This window comes from Rhagoletis pomonella, unplaced genomic scaffold (assembly GCF_013731165.1).
Source record: "Rhagoletis pomonella isolate Grant_MI unplaced genomic scaffold, Rhpom_1.0 Rhpom_scaffold_00001, whole genome shotgun sequence".
Taxonomy (NCBI): domain Eukaryota; kingdom Metazoa; phylum Arthropoda; class Insecta; order Diptera; family Tephritidae; genus Rhagoletis; species Rhagoletis pomonella.
This window is the reverse complement of record NW_023458555.1, coordinates 5,205,241-5,224,448: the sequence shown is the minus strand read 5'-3', so window position 1 is coordinate 5,224,448 and position 19,208 is coordinate 5,205,241. Positions and strand designations below refer to the sequence as shown.

At 32.8% G+C, this 19,208-nt stretch overlaps 1 protein-coding gene across 1 annotated transcript in view; it reads left to right on the top strand.

Moving 5' to 3' along the window:
• Nucleotides 1-9,124, top strand: part of LOC118736850 — a 15,182-nt gene extending 6,058 nt beyond the window's left edge. Inside the window, exon 2 of the mRNA XM_036466930.1 lies at nucleotides 6,417-9,124. Within this exon, the coding sequence (XP_036322823.1) occupies nucleotides 6,417-6,562 (146 nt within the window). The 3' untranslated portion in view covers nucleotides 6,563-9,124. The remainder of the gene's footprint in view (nucleotides 1-6,416) is intronic.
• Nucleotides 9,125-19,208: the final 10,084 nt, after the last annotated feature.

Genomic DNA, 19,208 nt, shown 5'->3' with positions numbered 1-19,208 from the left:
TTTTTTTTTTCGAAAATATTCTCGAATATGTAAAATATTTATCGTAACTGAAATGGAAAATGTTGTGATTAAAATTTTTTTTTAAGTTTTTCATAAAATGATTTGGGAGTTGTAATTCTATGAAATCATCCATCATATCAATCAATTTTTATTAGTTACGACATGTAATGCAATGGTAAGAAATTTTACATTTATTCGATTACCTCCAATGTCATGCACATGTTAAAGTAATGCTTTCTGTATACGAGAAGGTAAGCGGTTACTCTCGATAAGTGCTTCCCCAATCGAGAGTAATCGAATAACTGTAAAATTTCCTGCGATAGTTTTTATGTTGTGTATTCTAGCCATTTAAACAAAAAAGAGTTCGGATACTTTAAGGATTGTTTGAATAGACGGAATTTTAAGTAAATGAAACATATACACTGCCACTCAGTAGAATAAACTCAATATGATTTTTTTAACGTTAACTGATTGGCGCATCTAATTATTAAATTCTAATAGATTGTCCACAAGTGGTTTTTGTCAATGCAGCATTAAAGTCAGTTCAATTATCAAACGAAAGGAAAACTTAAAAACAACGACATCGGCCGCCGCTATTTGTTATTTTTTGACGATTTTTTAAGAAATGGGAAATAAATTGAATTTGATCGTTCACCAGAAAAAGAAAACATGATATTAAACAGATTTTTGCAAATTTCGAAATCAATTGTTATATTTCTCGATAATATCATGAGTTTTTAACCTAAAAATGGAAAAATAATTCCTACAGAAAATCTCTTAACATAAAGATTTTAAGCGAAAAGTCGACTTGTAATGCGTAATACTCCATTGATACATAAATAAGTGTTTCCCAAAAACTTTTGCTGGGGTATTGTGCATACATACCATACACGTATACCTATATTTATACATACTTATATCCCAAAGTAAATGCTGTATTTCAAAATTGGATTTGAGTTTATGAATTCATGTTTGTATAAATATACTTTTCAATGACCACTTGCTGCGTTCTGCCGTTTTAAAATTTTGTTCCGCACATGCATACTCAGTCATATGTATTTTTATTTTTATTTTTTTTAACTCTACGTATGTACATTAGAGTGCATCACCAAAAAAAGTTGCGTTTTTTTCGCCTGAATTACAAAATTTATTATATTTGAGACGTCCACCAAAATGTTTCGGAAAAATATTAAGATTTACTTGAGCTGGACCGATTTGAAAATACCTCCAAAAATGGATTTTTTTCTGAATAGAACTAGATGACTAAACAGATTAAGCTTAAAAAATCTGCATAAAAATATTTACAAATCTTTTCAACGGAATCGTAATAATGAGATTTTTGGTGCTGTTTTTTTTTTTACTTTTTTCAAATATTAATTTAGAAAAAACTTGAATAACTGGGTCAAAACTATTCTGGTTTAGACTTATGGGGTCTCAGTGAAAAGGTATTTTCCCATTATTTTTATTTCTGTGCAAAAAATACATAGTTACATCCCGAATTAATAAAAGGAAGGTAAAAAGGGTGAGAAATTACCTTCCCAATGATTCCTCACATTTTCGTTGTTGGTGTTTCCGACAGGGCAGGAGTGTGATGTAATGTGGAACGATTTTCCGTCATCCCTTGTCAAATTTGGTTTGGAGACAAACCGGTTTCGGCGTTGTGCCGTCTTCAGTGTCATTTTTCGTTCGAAAAATACCAAATTTGGCAAGGGATGACGCAAAATCGTTCCTCACATGTCCAAATCGGAATAGTTTAGGTTCAGTTATTCAAGTTTTTCTTATACCAATCTTTGAAAAGAGTTAAAAAACGGCATCAAAAATCGCATTTTTACGATTCCGTTCAAAATTTTTTTTTTTATTTTTTTTTTTTTATGCAAATTTTTTAAGCTTAACCGGTTTTGTCAATTGAGGGGATTTTATGCAAAACAATTTTTAAGAAACTATTATTATTCATAAAAAACTCAATTTTTGAAGGTATTTTCAATTCAGTCTTGCTCACGTAAATCGTAATATTTTTCCGAAATATTTTGGTGGACGTCTTAAAATATAATAGATTTTGTAATTCCAATGGAAACACAGCACCGATTTTTTTTTGTTTTTGTATGGGAAGTGATGCAGTCTAATGTACATACATACATATATACATATGTATGGTCAAGTGTTATAGAGTTGTGAACTCATTTTTTGCTTCACGTGAACTCTTAACTAAATACAAGGAGCAGTTGCCATGTTTTTAATCCACACATTTGCACAGTGCAATTATATGCTTCTACATATATAAACATCTCAATGTACATATACGGGTATGTACACACATACTATATGCATGCAAATGTATTGGTACGCCAAAATGTTACTGCCTATGCATGAAAAATTTTAATTAATTTAAAATGTACGTACTGAATATGAAAAACTCGCAAACAAATGTACATTTATTAAGTGTCAGAATGCTAAAGCGAAGTTGGAATTACTAAAACAATGATTTTTCTGCATTGCTCCTGCTCATATGTTCATACCAGGGATGTTGCGAATATTTGCATTCGCATTCGTTATGCGAATGATTGGCATCATTTTACACATTCGCATTCGACATTCGCATTCGCATCAAATGTTACCAATGTTTTGCGAATGCCAATACCGGTTCGGATGTAGACTCTGGAAATATTAAGAAATGTGAAACTAAAACTAAAAAAATTGAAGGTTTATCTCAAAGAAAAACGAGCTCATCTCGGTGAAAATCCTCTCGATTGGTGGAAAACTAAACTAAAGTTTAAGTACTAAAAACGATGACTGAACTTTATTATAGATTAGAGCAATCAAAGTCTTAATCATTCATGACAAAATTTTGATGTGGCGACATTATGATCGGAACCTATGGTAATAGATATCAACATCTTCACTTTAGCATCATCATTGTTGTTATTACCATCCTTCTGCGCTTTTTACACGCAAGCCAGTAAAATTTTGTTACGAGTCTTCTTGTTTTGGCGTTTTAGTACTCAGAAACTTGCAAAGCAAGAGTCAAGTTAAATGGATAAACTATTGGAGACCAGACAATTTTTACTAAATTTTCCATCTCAAAAGCTTTAGAATACCGTAACATTTATTTCGCAATCTTCTCTCGTTCTCGAGATTTTAAATTTGGTGGCAACGAAAGTTCAGTTTCCATACTGTGCGCCTAACGTGAACGCCGCTTAACGTGAAAACAGATTTTTTTTTTTTTAATTAACTACTCTGTAAAGTGAATAAAAAAATTAGTTACTTTGTCTATAAAAGGAATATGTGAATATGAAAAATTTAACTTTTTCTGATATTTAATTTTGTTTACAAATGATCTATCCTTTTATGCCACCGAACAAAGTTAGCCGTCCTTTTTCGCTCTCGCGGGGTATCCATGCCAATCAGTGCGAGTTTTTAAAGCGAAAAAGGCGGTGAAAGCGACAATAATGTACTTGATGAAAATCAATAAAAAGTAACTCCTCATCGGTAATATTGCACAAGCCGTAAACGGAGTTCATCTTGATTTTTTGGTTTTAATTAGTTCACTTTATTGCGAGCGCACTGGATATGCAAATGTATCTATTTGAAGCTGATTTTTAGGCAAAATGTGGTCGAACTTGCTTAGAAAAATTTACACAAGTAACTGAATAAAAAACAGAAGTAATTAAGAGGGCAGAGAACAGACATATACATATATGTACATATTTATTTATATATAGGCGCATTAAGAAGTGCTTTCACCGGACACTTTGTGCTCTTTTTTAAGCACCCTCACAATTTCCAATATTTTTGTAACGGTGAAAGCAACATCTGATCCTTTAATTGATTTCGAGTGAAGAAAAGTGTTCAACTACTTTCTCATCTATCTCAAGTGCGTGTGTGATACATAACAACAACAACGACAACGATCAATGAAAGCAATCTGCTATAGAAAAAGCTCCGTGCCAAGAAACTAGTTGAAGCTTATAAAGCAAAAACAAAAAAGCATCGAAGTATGTATGTACATACATGTGTAGGTGTATGCGAATTGAAAAGTTTCTACTATGTAGTCTTACAAAACCCACAGGTCGGAAAGAAAGTTCAAGTTAAAACTCAAACAAAAAATTTGTTAGCACGAATAGTTGATTGGGTTTCTTATTGGGTGCGTGCGTGCCATCCACATTGGGGCGTATGGAATGGAGCAGGCGTGGCGTGTGTGTGCATCGATGATTCTCTCTGTGGTTATCCTACGTGCTAATAGCCAAGCGCTGTGTATTAACCGCGGCTGCAGCAACACCTAAATAATGTGTAAAAGAGGAGAGGGGGAAAACGATAAGAAAAAGGTAGAAATAAATCACTCTCCCTATAATGGTTTCTTGTTCAATAAAATGAGAATCGAGTATCCGTCTGCGTGTCTTTCACGATTGTGGATTTCTTTCTTGGCTATTCGTTTTCTAATGTGGTTTTGTATTTGAACGCTGGACCAAAGAAAATTACACAATTGCGCGTAAAGGATTGAGAGGCTATAAAATAAATGGAAATTCTATACAAATACGTCAATTGCGGAAAAATTATTACAGATGCTAAATGGAAAAGCTAATTTAAATTTATAGATATAATACATATCGGCGCCACCTCGCCACCGTGTAAGAGGCTGATAAATTTTAAATGATTTAAATTGAGTGGTGCGACCGGGCATGAGTCACATGGTTTTCGTTGGGGTATAAACTATATTTTCGTAAAAAATAAAAAAATAAATGGTCAAAACTTCTAAAGAAGTAGTGTCACTAATCGTGTGGTCACCACTGTATATCTATAAATATCGTCATTTAAAAACCGCGTATCCATCATCACCTGCTGAGTAAATTTTTCAAGACTTAAACTTTTGTTAATACGAGGGATGTTTCCAAAGTTCTGGGAACTTATAGGCAATGTTTTTGGTGCCAGACAAGTCTAAACATGTTTGTGCAATTATCTAGTGCAATATTGTTCAGTCTGATTTAGGTGTTCGACAGATATAGACGCGATTTCATAGCACTGTTTCTGTAGCCGTGGAGGATGCAGCAAAATCTCCAAGAACAGTTATTTTCTTTATATGAAAAGAAGGTGTGAAAACATCAGAAATTATTCAGCGGACCTCTGCGACAGGCACTTGTCAAAAAATGGCCTGAAAAGTTGCATAAGCGTCCGTTATTGTAACAGGATAATGCAAGACTACACACCGCAAGAAAAACGAAGACTGTTTTGAACTATCTACGATGGGTGTTGCTTCCGCACTCGCCTTATTCCCCCCAGTTCTTGCACCCCAGTTATTATCAGCTATTCCCAGATTTGAAAAAACTCGCGATTTAAACGTTTAATTAATGCAAAACGTGCGATAAATAGGTAGATTGAGGAGACATCGAAAAAGTTAAATGGAGATTATGTTGGAACATTGGAAGCATTTGTAAGTAGGAAAAAAAACATTTTAGCAAGTTTTGGGTACACTTTTTGTTCAAAAAATTTTTATTATTTTTTGTATTAAAATTTAGCTTACTATCTAAAAAAAACAAAAAAATGCAAATCAAAATTTCAAACTTTGCAGAACCTTTATAAAAATTCGACGAGTTTTGTAGGCTATTAAATTTTAATATAATAAATTGCAATTTTGAAGTACTTAGCTAAGATTTTTGACAATTCGACAATTTTTTTTTATGCCAGAAATTAGCAACAGCTTCCATAAAAAAAAAATACCAAAAATCAACGGTAAGTTCGATGGCCTACACATTTTTCAAAGAAATCTATTTAAAAAGCTCAAAATTTTGATGAAACTTTGTCGAATTTCGCTAATTTTTTTTGCAAGGTTTGAAATTTTGACTTACATGTTTTTTGTTAGATACCGAGCTACACTTTCATAAAAAAATAATAATAAACGGTAAATAATCGAAAGAGAAGTAGCCAAAATATTTATATTTTCGCAACTGTACATGTAAACCGTTATAAGCACTTAAATATCCTCTTATCGGGTAAGTAAAAGAGGTAAAATGAAACCAAAACAACGGTCGCTTTAAGTTTCGTGAAGAGTATTTTTTCATTGTCGTATAGTGTGATATCTTAAGATCTCAAAATCCACGCTTGATAACTCCGTTTCGCAATTGGGAAATTTTCTATTAAATATTTAATATTTCGGGGAATTATATACATATATACTTTACAAACAGTTTTTAGATTATTGTAAGATGTTAAAACACGAATAATTACAAATTCTAAGTTCGCCCCGGGACAAAATTGTACTTTTTCTCGTTTAACCGAATAACAGCTTTAATTCTACTTAAAATTTATATTCATGCATTCTTAACCAACATTTGTACGTAATAGGAACCTACACTCCAATTTGTCGCATTGAAGTCGCAAACCTAATTTCAACTTTCGCTTTTATACCCTCTACATATTCACAGGCCACTCCTACAAAAGCATCAACGATGAAATTATTTGGGTGAGCATCGGCATGGGCGTCACCATAATTGTCCTAATCACAATCGCACTCTGCTACATTGCTTACGAGAAATGCCACAAGAAACGCGAATATTACATTAATGCATAACGTGGCATGCCACACTGCGTGCCAAACACCTTCGAAACGTTGAATTTCAAAAGCAACTTGCAGCTATTAACGCCAACCAACGCCAGCAGCAGCAGCAGCACCGCCACCACCACCACCGCCAAACAGTGCAACACGGGCCTCGCTCGTAACACATGCAATAGCAGCGAAGTTGCAACAACGTAACCAAAAACTATGTAACGTATTTGCCAAGCATAAGTGAGTGTGGTAACGGTACATTGCTATGGCAATAAGTGCAGAAAGTAGAATAAGTAGCGGAAGCGGAAAGTTAAAACAAGGTAGCGCAAAAAAAGGAACATGAAATGTATATGTAAAGGCAGAAGAGGGGAAGGGCGAAAATTAAGGAACGTGCAGTTACATGCTTTGCGAATTCTAACCGCAACAGGAAAAACTTCGAATGGCGTGGGAGAAGCTGCCTACCACCACCAACCATCGGAAACAAACCGCCTTCAAAAAAAAAAAAACATTCACAACGGAATAAAGAATTTTCTTTTTATGGGCAAATGTATGTATGTATGTATGTATGTATGTATGTATACAGTATATGCGAATATCTACAAGTAAATACCGCAGATTTCTATGTAGCATACCGAACCTATGTACATTTTGCACAACGAAATAGAGCAGCGCCCGACGCCCCAGTAAATCGTAATGAGCCAAACAAAAAAGCGCACGAAATTGCACACGAAATTGCATTTTAAACACAGTGTTGCAAAATGAGGGAAGCATTACATTTTGCAACCGTTACAGTAATGACAACAATGACACTGGCGATTTGTTGACGATGCTGCCCTTTTGGCCATCATGAAGAATTTCCAACAGGATGCAAGCAGCGCATCAACTCTCCTCTACGGCAACACACAGCAATAAAAATGAGCACACACATACATGGCATACATACACTTAAAAGAACTTATGTTGCATATTTAGTATAATGCAAACACACATATACATACATACATACATACATACATACGTAAATGCGTATAAACATTTCTAACTGTACGATGTATGTATGTAGTTTGAGTTAGATATTATACTAAACTAATAATGGGAAGAAATTTAATAATGTAAGTATGTATGTTTACATATAGCCGTATTTATTACATTCGAATCTAATGGCATAATGTTTACCTAGAACGTATGGGCAAATCTCCGGAACCGTGCGACTCAACGCTAAACGTAAAACGTAAATTTTTAAATTGAACGCACGAAAATAAATTATACCACAAATTGTTCGAAATCCATTGAGGAAACATTAAATTCTTGTGTGGTTCATTTTTCTCAAATGCTTAAAGAGTAGAAAACTAAAATTTTCGAAAACTCAAGGTTAGCGATATTTCTAGAGGGCGTAGTTTTTGTCCGATTTCAAAAATTTTCAAGACAGTATTTAAGAGGGTCAGTGTGAAGTGGTTTTCGAGATGCAAATATTTGACATAAGTGGGCGGGTCACGCCCAGTTTCCAAAAAAATTTACGAAAAACTAATTTTCACCTAAGATCCATTGAAAACATAATTTTTGAGTACCGCAGTGCCCAAATATCTGAAAATCCTTTACATACACACATACAATATAAATTCATGGCCGTATTTTAGACAAACATTATTTTGTGCATTTAGCATTTTCAACGAACTTTATGAAGAATTTTATCTAAAGATCACGCTTAATGCCAACCTTCTATGTTTTAGTCTGTCAGTGTGCTATCAAAAAAATCTGAAATTTTAAGCCATCAACGCAAAGACCTATTCAAACAATATTTGTTATATTTTCAATATTTTGAAAGGCATACAACTGTAAAAGCTATTGTTTTATTATTTTATGTGTAATTAAAATGTATATCGCTGAAAGTGGAAAATGAAAAAAAGAACTTAAGATATTACCTTTTTGACAATTACGGGTGACAGACTTCAAATTGTTACAGTTTATTTCCAAAGGCGAGCACATACATATTTTTCTCAACGCCCAATACATTTTCCAATATCACATGTATACTATTTGCTATGATTTTTGAAAGTCTCTATTTTGCGCTGAAAAATTTATACTCAAAAAACTTACAAAAGGTACCCAAAGTGGCACGTGAAAATTTTTATTTTAATTATGACATTATCAAAATAAAAAGAATTAAATAAGTTACAAGAACTCATCACATTTGTTATCAAAAAAAAAACAAAAGTTTTTTATAAAAATAAAATTACATTAATAAAATTAATTTGAAGATGAGAGACAGAAAAGCACACGTTTCCAGAGACTTGCCCATATACAACTTACATATATTAATAAACTTATGTGTCAACGATGTCATTTTAAAGAATTTATAAAAGTAGATTTACTTTAGCCAAACGATGATACTAAAAGGTGACTTTACAAGGAAAATATAAATGATCCCACATCTAAAAAAAAAAGCTTTAAATAATTATAGGTAAGGCCTTTGGAAATTGGATTGAACAAAAATTACTTTATAAATAATTACATGAATACCCAAATATTAGATATATGTATACATATTAAAAGCTGAAAATATTACTTTAAAAGTTGGATACTTTAATCGAATTTTAGTAGTGAAAGTAGAAAAACATTTATGATATTTATGTATACGTAGTATATGTATTATAGTTTTTATTGTGTAGCCATATATACACATACATACATACATATATGTACTTATGTATAGATGGAAAATTTAGTGAAAGCTAAGCATTAGGGAACGAACAGAAAAATGTTTTTAACCATGATCTTAATACTCCTACATACATATATATTCATCAATGATATTATTTTGTAAAGTATATACCTAAGTACTTAAATACATACATATGTACTTATTGTGTAAGAGTTTCACATTTTCTGAAAAAAAAATTTGATTCTTCCAAGTTATCTAGAGGTCATGCCGAGGTCATCTCCAGATCAAATTCAGAAAACTTGTATTGCATTTTCGGGTTTTTCAACGAGTTTTTCTCTACTTGACCTTCAAATGACCTCGAGTCAGACGTGATGGAGACTAACAGCTCTCGGATTCGTATTCAGGGCGTCGAATACTATAGGGATATACAGGTTTGGTTCAATATACAGAATTTTTTTTTTTTCTAAGCCTGTGTAATTAATGTAAAAAAAATGATCATGTGTAATAATTCTGAATATTATATTAGAACAAGGGCGATTCTGAAAATTAATTATAATTTGACACTGGCTATATATGCAGAAATATTTATAGAAAATTTATTTTTTTACACGAATTCAAAAAATATTAAAATTTTTGTTAACGTTCAATATCTATTATAAAAAAATATATACATATGTATTTTTGATGGGGGGCAAAAATACTTGGATATCGTGGTACACAAAATTTTGATGAAGTGGCAACCGTGGTCAATACTTTATATCCAAAATGCAATTTTTAAGTATCTAAAAGCATACAAAAGACGGTAGCGTTGATTCGCCCCTACTCGTTAAATCAGAATTATATCGGTACTCAATCGCCAACGAGGTAGATGTCCAGGCTAGTTTTACATGTTTTCACCACTTCGGGCGATTCTTGAAAATCATTTTAATTTATACTTTTCTATGTTGTGTTATTTCACATAATTATTTCAAGGTGATTGAATTTTTTAGAGTGTTAATTCAATAAATAGGCCACAACAACTATAATTGCCAGGGAACGGATTTTTTGGGACCTAAACGGCAAAATAAAATAGCAAAAAAGGCAAAAGAAGGCACAAAAAAGACAAAAACTGAAATATTACACTGGTTTACAGGAAAAATATTCAACGGACGCTGCTCTCCCATTCCTATATAGAATTGTTCGCTGGTACCGAAAGTCGAGTTAATTTTTAATTCTATGGAAAGTTTTCGAGATATTTTGAGGTGTACATGGCGTATGAGTAACATTCTTTCCTGCTCATTTTTCATATAAAAAATCCTTGCGCATTTTCATAGGACCACTTATTACTTCTGTATTTATCCATCGATTTTCTTCATTATCAACTTGATTTTTTTTTTTTTTAACAGAACGGGCTTTAACACAGCTTTGGATGTACTAAACGTGCGCTCGACGTGAGTTGATACAAGTGGCGCCCAATTTAAATATGGAACGTTTGAAATTTTTATATTATCGGGATTAAGGGCTTTATCTTCGCGCTATAATCACTTTTTTAAAGGTACAATAGGCAAAAAAAGGCAACATCAAATGTGTATACTTATACGAAATTAGGGAAAGCTAAATCGTGGACATTCTTAATCGAATATACTCTATTTCTTTAGCAGAAAAAAGGCAATTTCCATAAAATCCGTTCCCTGATAATTACATTAAAAAAATAAAAGTAATAATTGTTGAACATGGTTTTCTGACGTTACCGGCACCCTGTAATATGCATGTGATCGATAAGCAGTCGATGTGTTTAACTGGAAGTTAAAGTTAACCAGACATGGCTACAGGCACATGCGTGTACACTTTATAGGTTATATTTCTTCTTCTTCTTATTTGGCACTAAAGCCGTTTTCGGTTTGGGAACTGCCGCTTAAAAACCTCACCCAATGAGAATACATAGGTTATGTTTAGTGCAGCGGTAATCACTTGGTATACCCTCCCAGAGTACGTAGAAAACCTGCTCGCAGTTGAGAAACCCGCAGTCTGCTACATTGCAGAGGATATGCTCTGCACATAACTCCTCTATCAGCATGGCTGTTTGGACCAAATTCCAGTAAATTTTTAGGAGAAATTTGTTTAAACGGAAGTGAATCCTTTTAACCAGTTTCACGAAAGCAATATGATTTTTTTTATTTGAATTTGATATGGAAAAATAATTTTTCACTTAAAAATCGACCCATTTAGAAACGAATATTTCTGTTGTTTGCCAGAAAATTCTTAACGCAATTCCAAAAAAATGCGAAGAAGAAACTAATCAAACTTAACAAAAGTAGTCGCGAAAATGAGCCATATATAACACTGGTCTACAAATTTCAACTTTTTTTCTGCGAATAAGACGGGACCTGGTGTTTCTGAACGGATTTTTCGTGCTGAACACGAATCCGGGGTCAAAAATGTCCCATCACGTCACGTTTTCGAGAAAAAAGGGGTTGAAACCCCTAAAAACAGCGTTTTTGGCCATTTTCGAAAAATTATAGAGCTGAACCCTGACGTGGTACAAATTTTGCATATATCAGAAATTAAAGGCTAAACCGTGCCCTTTCGAATGAGCCCTATGCCGAATTGATCGCGTGCACCCTTAAAGCAGGGGGTGTATTTGTGTTTAGGGGTGCAGGAAAAATTGATCACAGAAAGAATTTAATCTTAAACGATCATAGAAAATTAATAATGCCAAGGTTTTAACTATATTAAAAGTCGCTGATTACGAATCTGCAGTTAGATTTTAAAAATTTAAGAAATTTATATGGTCGTTTAAGATGAAATTCTTTTTGCGATCAATTTTCCCTGGACTCCTAGACACAAATACACCCCCTGATCTAAGGGTGCATGCGATTAATTCGGCATAGGGCTCATTCGAAAGGGCACGATTTAGCCTTTAATTTCTGACATATACAAAGTTTGTAGCACGTCAGGGTTCAGCTCTACAATTTTTCGAAAATGTCCAAAAACGCTGTTTTTAGGGGTTTCAACCCCTTTTTTCTCGAAAACGTGACGTGATGGGAAGTTTTGGACCCCAGATTCGTGTTCAGCACGAAAAATCCGTTCGGAAACACCAGGTCCCGTCTTATTCGCAAAACCCTTGTAGACCAGTGTAATCAATGAAAATTAAGTTGACTAGGTTTCTCAACGGCCGAAGAAGCTGACGCAGCTCTCAAAAACCTTGTAATTTAAAATACTTCAATCGGAATGGAAAAAATGTTGGGAGTAGTAAGAAAGTCATTAAAAGCACACTTAAAACCCATCCAAAAAAATTTGCAGCTTTCATTAACTGCCTAACTACTGGCCGAATTTCCACCGCAGGTAACGGATTTGGCAACTTCCAACTTCCAGTTCAATTGTTTTCTCATAAAAAGTCTTTAGTCATTATTACTAATTAAAATAAATCCAAATAAAGAGCCAGTACTGTAGTTTTAGCGATACAATGGCAAATAATATGAACTTTACTTTATCGACATCAACGAAATGAGAAAATTTAAAAAAAAAAATTTAACCCTTTAAGATGTAATTACTTGATTATTTCTAAATAACAGCAATAATCAATGAGGCATATTTAAATATTATTTTTTTTTTAACAATAACCAATTCAATAACTATTTTAAAAACCTCCATTTCAACTCCAAAGATACATAATTATGTAGCAGGTATCGTAGATACATATAAAATAAGTGTTACCATGGAAAAATTTTTTCATTAACGAAAAATATGTAAAAAAAAAGAAACTAACGTGTATTATTAACATACTCATTTTTAAACATATTAAAGGTTTTTAAATTATTTAAATAAATAATAAATATGTATTTAAAGAAATTATTTGGCTGTTTTCATAAGAAACTACACGAAAAAAAATTGTTTCGATTATCTCATAAATGATGAAAGTATGTACTCTTAAAGCAAATATATTTATAAATTTATATATTTTTTCCACCTGATCTTTCTATCGCCTAGGAGACCTTCCTCTTCCCCTTCTACCATCTACGGGTATTTTAGATCACATCGTCTCTAATTGCAATTCTATAACTCTTAGACTAACTTTTCGTCGATTAGGTTGGAATCGTCGGTTGGTTGCCTTTAAACCGGCTAGAATGATGACGCCGGACTATTCTTTTAAGCACTCCTCTGCAGACGAATCGTTCGTGCGGCCAATCGTTCGATATAGATAATAAGGCTAAGGTATTATTATTATTTCCCCAGCATCAGATTAAATAATTTGCTCTGTTTGAAACCTCGTTTGGTATCAAACGGCTCGGAGAGTTGCTTTCCATTTATGACGGAGCTAATGAAGGCGACTTTAGAATCTACGAAGAGAATGTGTGTTTCGATCCTCCTCTCGCCAAGATTTTGCGTGTGGTGAATACGAGGTCCCTAGTGGATTTACCAGATCTAAAGCCACGGCCCAATCAGTATGTTTATGTTTAGTGGCCTTTCACACAATATGTACTTTCGAAAAAACCTTGTCACTAGGTCGGCATGGTTGTTCTTACAGGAATTCGTCCAGGTATTGAAACTTTCCACTTTCTCAACTTTACCAAATTTTAATTGCTGTTTATAGAAAATTATTTATGTCATTTAATTTTTCTTAAAACACTTCCATACTGTGAACACAAAAATTTTAAATGACACAACAAGGTCATAGAAGCAGAATATTAATAAACAATTATGGTACAGTAGTCGAGAGCTAAGCTAAAGTCAAGTTCAAAAAAAAAATGTCAAAGAGATATTTTAGCTAACAGTTTTGCGGATTTTCCTCTAATGAGTCTGTCAGATGCTCGTAGCAAAGTGAAAATTGTCTTAATTTCGTTTTTACTGGCGCTGCTGCCACTGCTAAGCTATTTTGGTAAGACACTTTTTCTTCGCACAGCACTTTTTACACTTGAGTCTCAATTCATGTCAAAGTAATTAGGAGCGAATATACGATAGTTAGAATTAACTATCAAATGTACATACATACATATATACAACCAAATTGTTTGCGTGTAAATACTTATACATACTTGGTAACTTTATTAGCTGATAAGTCTGTTAGATACAGCATTTGCTTGGAGTAAAGAGAACACTTTAAAGGCATTTGCTGTTCAAAGTCAACACAAAGCAGTCGTTAGTCATTTACTTAAGCGCATACATACGCATAAAGACCAACATTAACCCATTAGTTGCCAATTTTTTTTTTTTTAAGCAAAATCCAATATTTGCTAGTAAAATGACTTATTTTAGCTCACAAACACTAGAAAAAAACGCAGAAAATTAGCTAAAAAAACCAAGGCTATGCGAATAAAGTATGACAATTGGAAAACAAAAAAGCGAAATGCTGTAGAAATAAAACTCATTGTATGCTTAGTCCCCTTTCAGACACGTCAAGTCTTGAAAGCAATTTTTATCTCATTCTCTTTTGTGTTTTCTCTTTGCTTCCACACGCATCAAGTTTTATTGAATTCAACTACTTGGTTCTTTAAATGGGAAGCAATGAAAAGATCAAAAGAGAACAAGAAAACTTGAAACGAATTGACGGTACGGAGGTATCTGTACTCTTCCCCTCTCTTCCCACCTCCTTCGCCAACGAACGAGCAGACTTGAAAGCAAGACTTGACGCGTCTGAAAGGGGACTTATGTTTCACATGCATGCTTATACATATATAACTACGGTGACCAGATTTCTGTGAACAAAAATCGGGACATTTCTAAAGCAACGATTCCGAACATACAATTTGGTTTTTAGAATAAAAAGGCATAATGGGCCGTATGCATAAAAACTAGACATTTGCTTTTTCTTAAAATTTCTTACCTTTCACTTAAATTTATTTGAACAAATCGAGTAAAAGGTCTGAATTTTAGGAAAAATCATTTGCTTAGGTTTTACGCTAACGGCCCAATTTCTTTTAATATAATTTAATTTAAAACAAAACAAAGAGAAAAAAACTTGAAAAACGATTGCAAAAATTTATACACACAACATATACGGTGGCGAGAATATACTTTTACCTATTTAAAAAATGTTTATTTTTTATGAAAATATATGTAAGTAGCTTACTTTCTAAAAAACAAAAAAAACATGAAAAATTCAAATTTCACACTTTGTGGAACATTTACAAATATTTGACGAATTTTAACATATCCTGATCAAAATATTAAACTTTTTAATCGATTTTTAGAATTTTTTGAGCATATAGCTGTAGACCGTTAAATTTTAGTATAACAAAGTGAAAGTTCGGAGTAGCTTGGACGTACTCAGGATGTTTCTAAAAAATCTAATTGAAAATCGGAAAATTTTGATGAAACTTGTAAAATTTTGCTCATTTTTTTACAAAGTTAGATTTACATGGTTTTTGTTATATAACGAGCTACAATTTCATAAACAAATAATAAACATTAAATAATGGAAAGGGGAATGGTTAAGGAATGATCAAATGTTCTTGCCTATTTATATTTTCGCCACTAATTTCATGTTCCCATTAAATTCATGTTATAATCGTTTCATTAAACAAACAAAAAAATAAACATATAATTACAAAAACCATAAAAAAAATTTTTTGACATTTTGACATTTTGACATTGAATGATGACAGCTATATGGCCAGAATACCAGTTTGACAGAACAAAGTTCATAGAAAATAATGATGCTGGATATGATTGTGGTTTCTTTGTGATAACGAAAGTGCTGCCACGTTTGTACGAAAAATGGTTTTTGGGCCAGAATACACGAAGACTTTTCTCTTGTTAAATTAATAAAGAATACACTGAAAATCGGGATTTAATCGGCACAAATATGAAAAATCGTGGCACTTATAAGTTCCGACTTTAAAAAAATATTCATCGGAACAATTTTCTCAAAATCGTACTGTCCCACCAAAATCGGTACGAATGTTCACCGTATATATAACATAGCAATAAGTCATACACAAACTGCAATGCAATACGCGAGAGATGAGCAAAATGGTTAATAAATGAAATGGTGCGGTGTGAGAGGGAAGTTTGTGCCAAAGTTAGCAAAAACAAATTGTCTTTGCCTGCAAAGCACCGCTGATGTGACCTCATCAGGAAGTTAGTAACATAATACTAAGTAGACATCAAGCAAACCGAACCGAACGAGAATGGAACTCCATTGGGAAAATGACGTTGATAAGACGACCGACAGCGGCAAGGCATAGCAAGCAGCGGGATTGGCTGTTCTATGAATGTATGTATGTATGTGTAAGTGCAATTGTGCGAATAATTATTATGTAACCAAATATTTACTTAATGAGCAGTGGAAATCAGCACAAGCTCCATTAGATGCCAATGACAAACAATATAAAACTCTTATTTTTTTATTTTCTTATTTTTTTTCATAAAATGACGTGGGAGTTGTATTTCAATGAAATCCATCATATCAATCAAAAACGAATTTTAAATTTTCTATTAGTTACGACTTTTTGTATTTCAGCGACGATGTTTGTTACGTCTTTTTGCATCTCAGGTGACGATATGTACATTAGACTGTCCCAAAAAGCCAAAGCTGTTTTTTTTCGCGCATACCTTCTCATTTTATTGGTGCCATCTGAAAAACTATTAGCATAAAGGTAAAGATAACAAATAATTTTTAAGCAAAAATCACAACCGGCTTCAATTCTCATATAAAAATTTAGGAGTATCGTTAATTTCTTCATGATCCAATGATCGTATCTATACCAAATTAGTATGGGACCACCTCTGAGACACTATCATTCCGATCGAAAAAGAATTATCGGTTGGCGTGTTCCAAAGTTATGCGGTAACATACATAAAACAAAAAATATTCCGACGAATTGATAACCTTCTCCTTTTTTTGAAGTCGGTTAATAACATAAAAATAATATAAAGATAAAAATAAAAATAAAGATAGAAAAACGATAGACAAAGATAGAGATGGAGAAATTGATAGCTATAATGGAGAAGATAAAACTTAAGAATGCTATTTTATTACATTATATAGTTATATTATGCTATTTTGTGTTATGTTATGCTATGTTATGTTATATTATGCTAAGTGCTAAGTTCAATTCCCCTCCACTCAACTCATCACAGCTCATGTTATTTCACCTCAACTCAGCTAAACGAACCCTAACTCACCCTCACTTATCTAAACTCATTTCACTTCATCTTAACTCAAATCAACTCAGCTCAACCCCCCCTAAATTTTAGTGGTTAACTTTCAACCGGTGGGTGAACGCTAGTACTTATTATCTGGTCAAGGATTTACAGTTTTAGGTCGCCCCAAAAGTCCAGTCGTTTTTAGGAAAGGCCTTTTCGCGGCAGTGCATAATGTGTAAGTATACATACCACAGTTTTAAAAAGACTACAATGGTTATCAAATATTTGGAATATTTTTTTTATATTGACGGATAAGTTTGGGCCACATAAGCCATTTTCAATTAATATTTTTTTTTTATTGGAATGGTGGTACCTCAAAGCTGGCTCCATGCTAATTTGGTGAAGTTCCGATCATTCAGTCATGGAGAAATTATCGGTTCTCCCAAATTTGTATATGAGTGTAGAGTCGGTTTTAATTTTTGCTTAAAAATTACTTTTTCCATTTTTCCAAGATTTTCATTTTAAGTTTGCTTTGTCGTTCAAAGGAATTACCGTGGTGATTACCGTGGCGTACAATAAAAATGTGCATCGGAAGCCACTATTCAATTCACATGTAAAATCGCTTGCTGATTCCGAAAATCGAGTTAGTTTTTTTATCGAGAGAATTTCGAAATATTTGTAATTTACCATTCTTCAACTAAATAAGCGGCACCACTTAATCACGTACTATATCTGACGAACCAGCTCGACTATCTTAATACGAAATATAGCAAATGAAAAGTAAACAAATTCTTCTCTTCCCTATATTGTTCATATTAAAAAAAAAAATCTAACTTTAACAGAGTACAAATTAAGAAAAAAAAAAATACATGGCGTATGAGTAACCTTATTTCCTGCTCATACTATTTCATACAAAACAATATTGCGCATTTTCATTTGTACACGCACAACTTCTTTATTTATCCATCGATTTTATTCTTAATTCAAATGAAAAAATTTGTATTTTAAAGCACTTATATTTTTATAGCAACATATTATTTTGTATTTTTATAACAACACATGATACAAAAAAAGAAGGTAGTTTCCATGATACAAAAAAGAAGGTAGTTCCATTGTCACTTTTTCGTCGCCATATTAACAACCTGACAATTAAGTAGATTGTGACATTTCGTGCTACCGTATCCAATATCGAAAATCCTCCATTATTATTATTAATTTTTTGTTTATTTATCGAATCGAAATTTGAACAAGCAAAAGGTATTTTGTTGGGTACGGCTAGGTTATTTGTACAATAATTTTGGGTTATTGTGTCCAAACGCTTACCCCAAAGCAAAACATTTTAACACACACGTGTGGTCAAACAATTAAGCGTTAGTTTAAAATAAAGATTTCAAATTTTCAGGTATAAATTAATGAATAACTTCGGTTTGAAATATGGATCTTTTTGTAAAAAATACTGTGGTCAGCGTAGCCGGACTGATGAGGGTTATTTTTTCGAACCGCTGCCGAAAGCCTACAACGTGGAAACGTATTTTGCGCAAAAATCCTCTGGTTAGCGTAACCCGAGTTTACATTCTCCCTGTCAAAATGATGATTATACCCAATTTTTCAATTTATTTTTACCCAAAGAAACAACGATATTGTCGAAATTTACTGGAATTGGCTAAGATTCACTTCTCTTAAAGTAATGAGCATGGGTTTCAAAGTAAATCCGTTTTCAAGTTACTTGAAAGACATGGACAAAGACAATATCGAAATGTGTAATTTCAGTCTCTCAATTATATCAGAAACAATCGTATCGTATTGTGTAATAATCAGATGACATAATGACACTAAAAAATTGTTAAAATATGTTCACCACAATTTTATTAATGTAAAAATAAAGATTTTGGCAAGTAAATAGTTATCGAATTTAATGTAAAACTTGAACGTTTTTAAGAT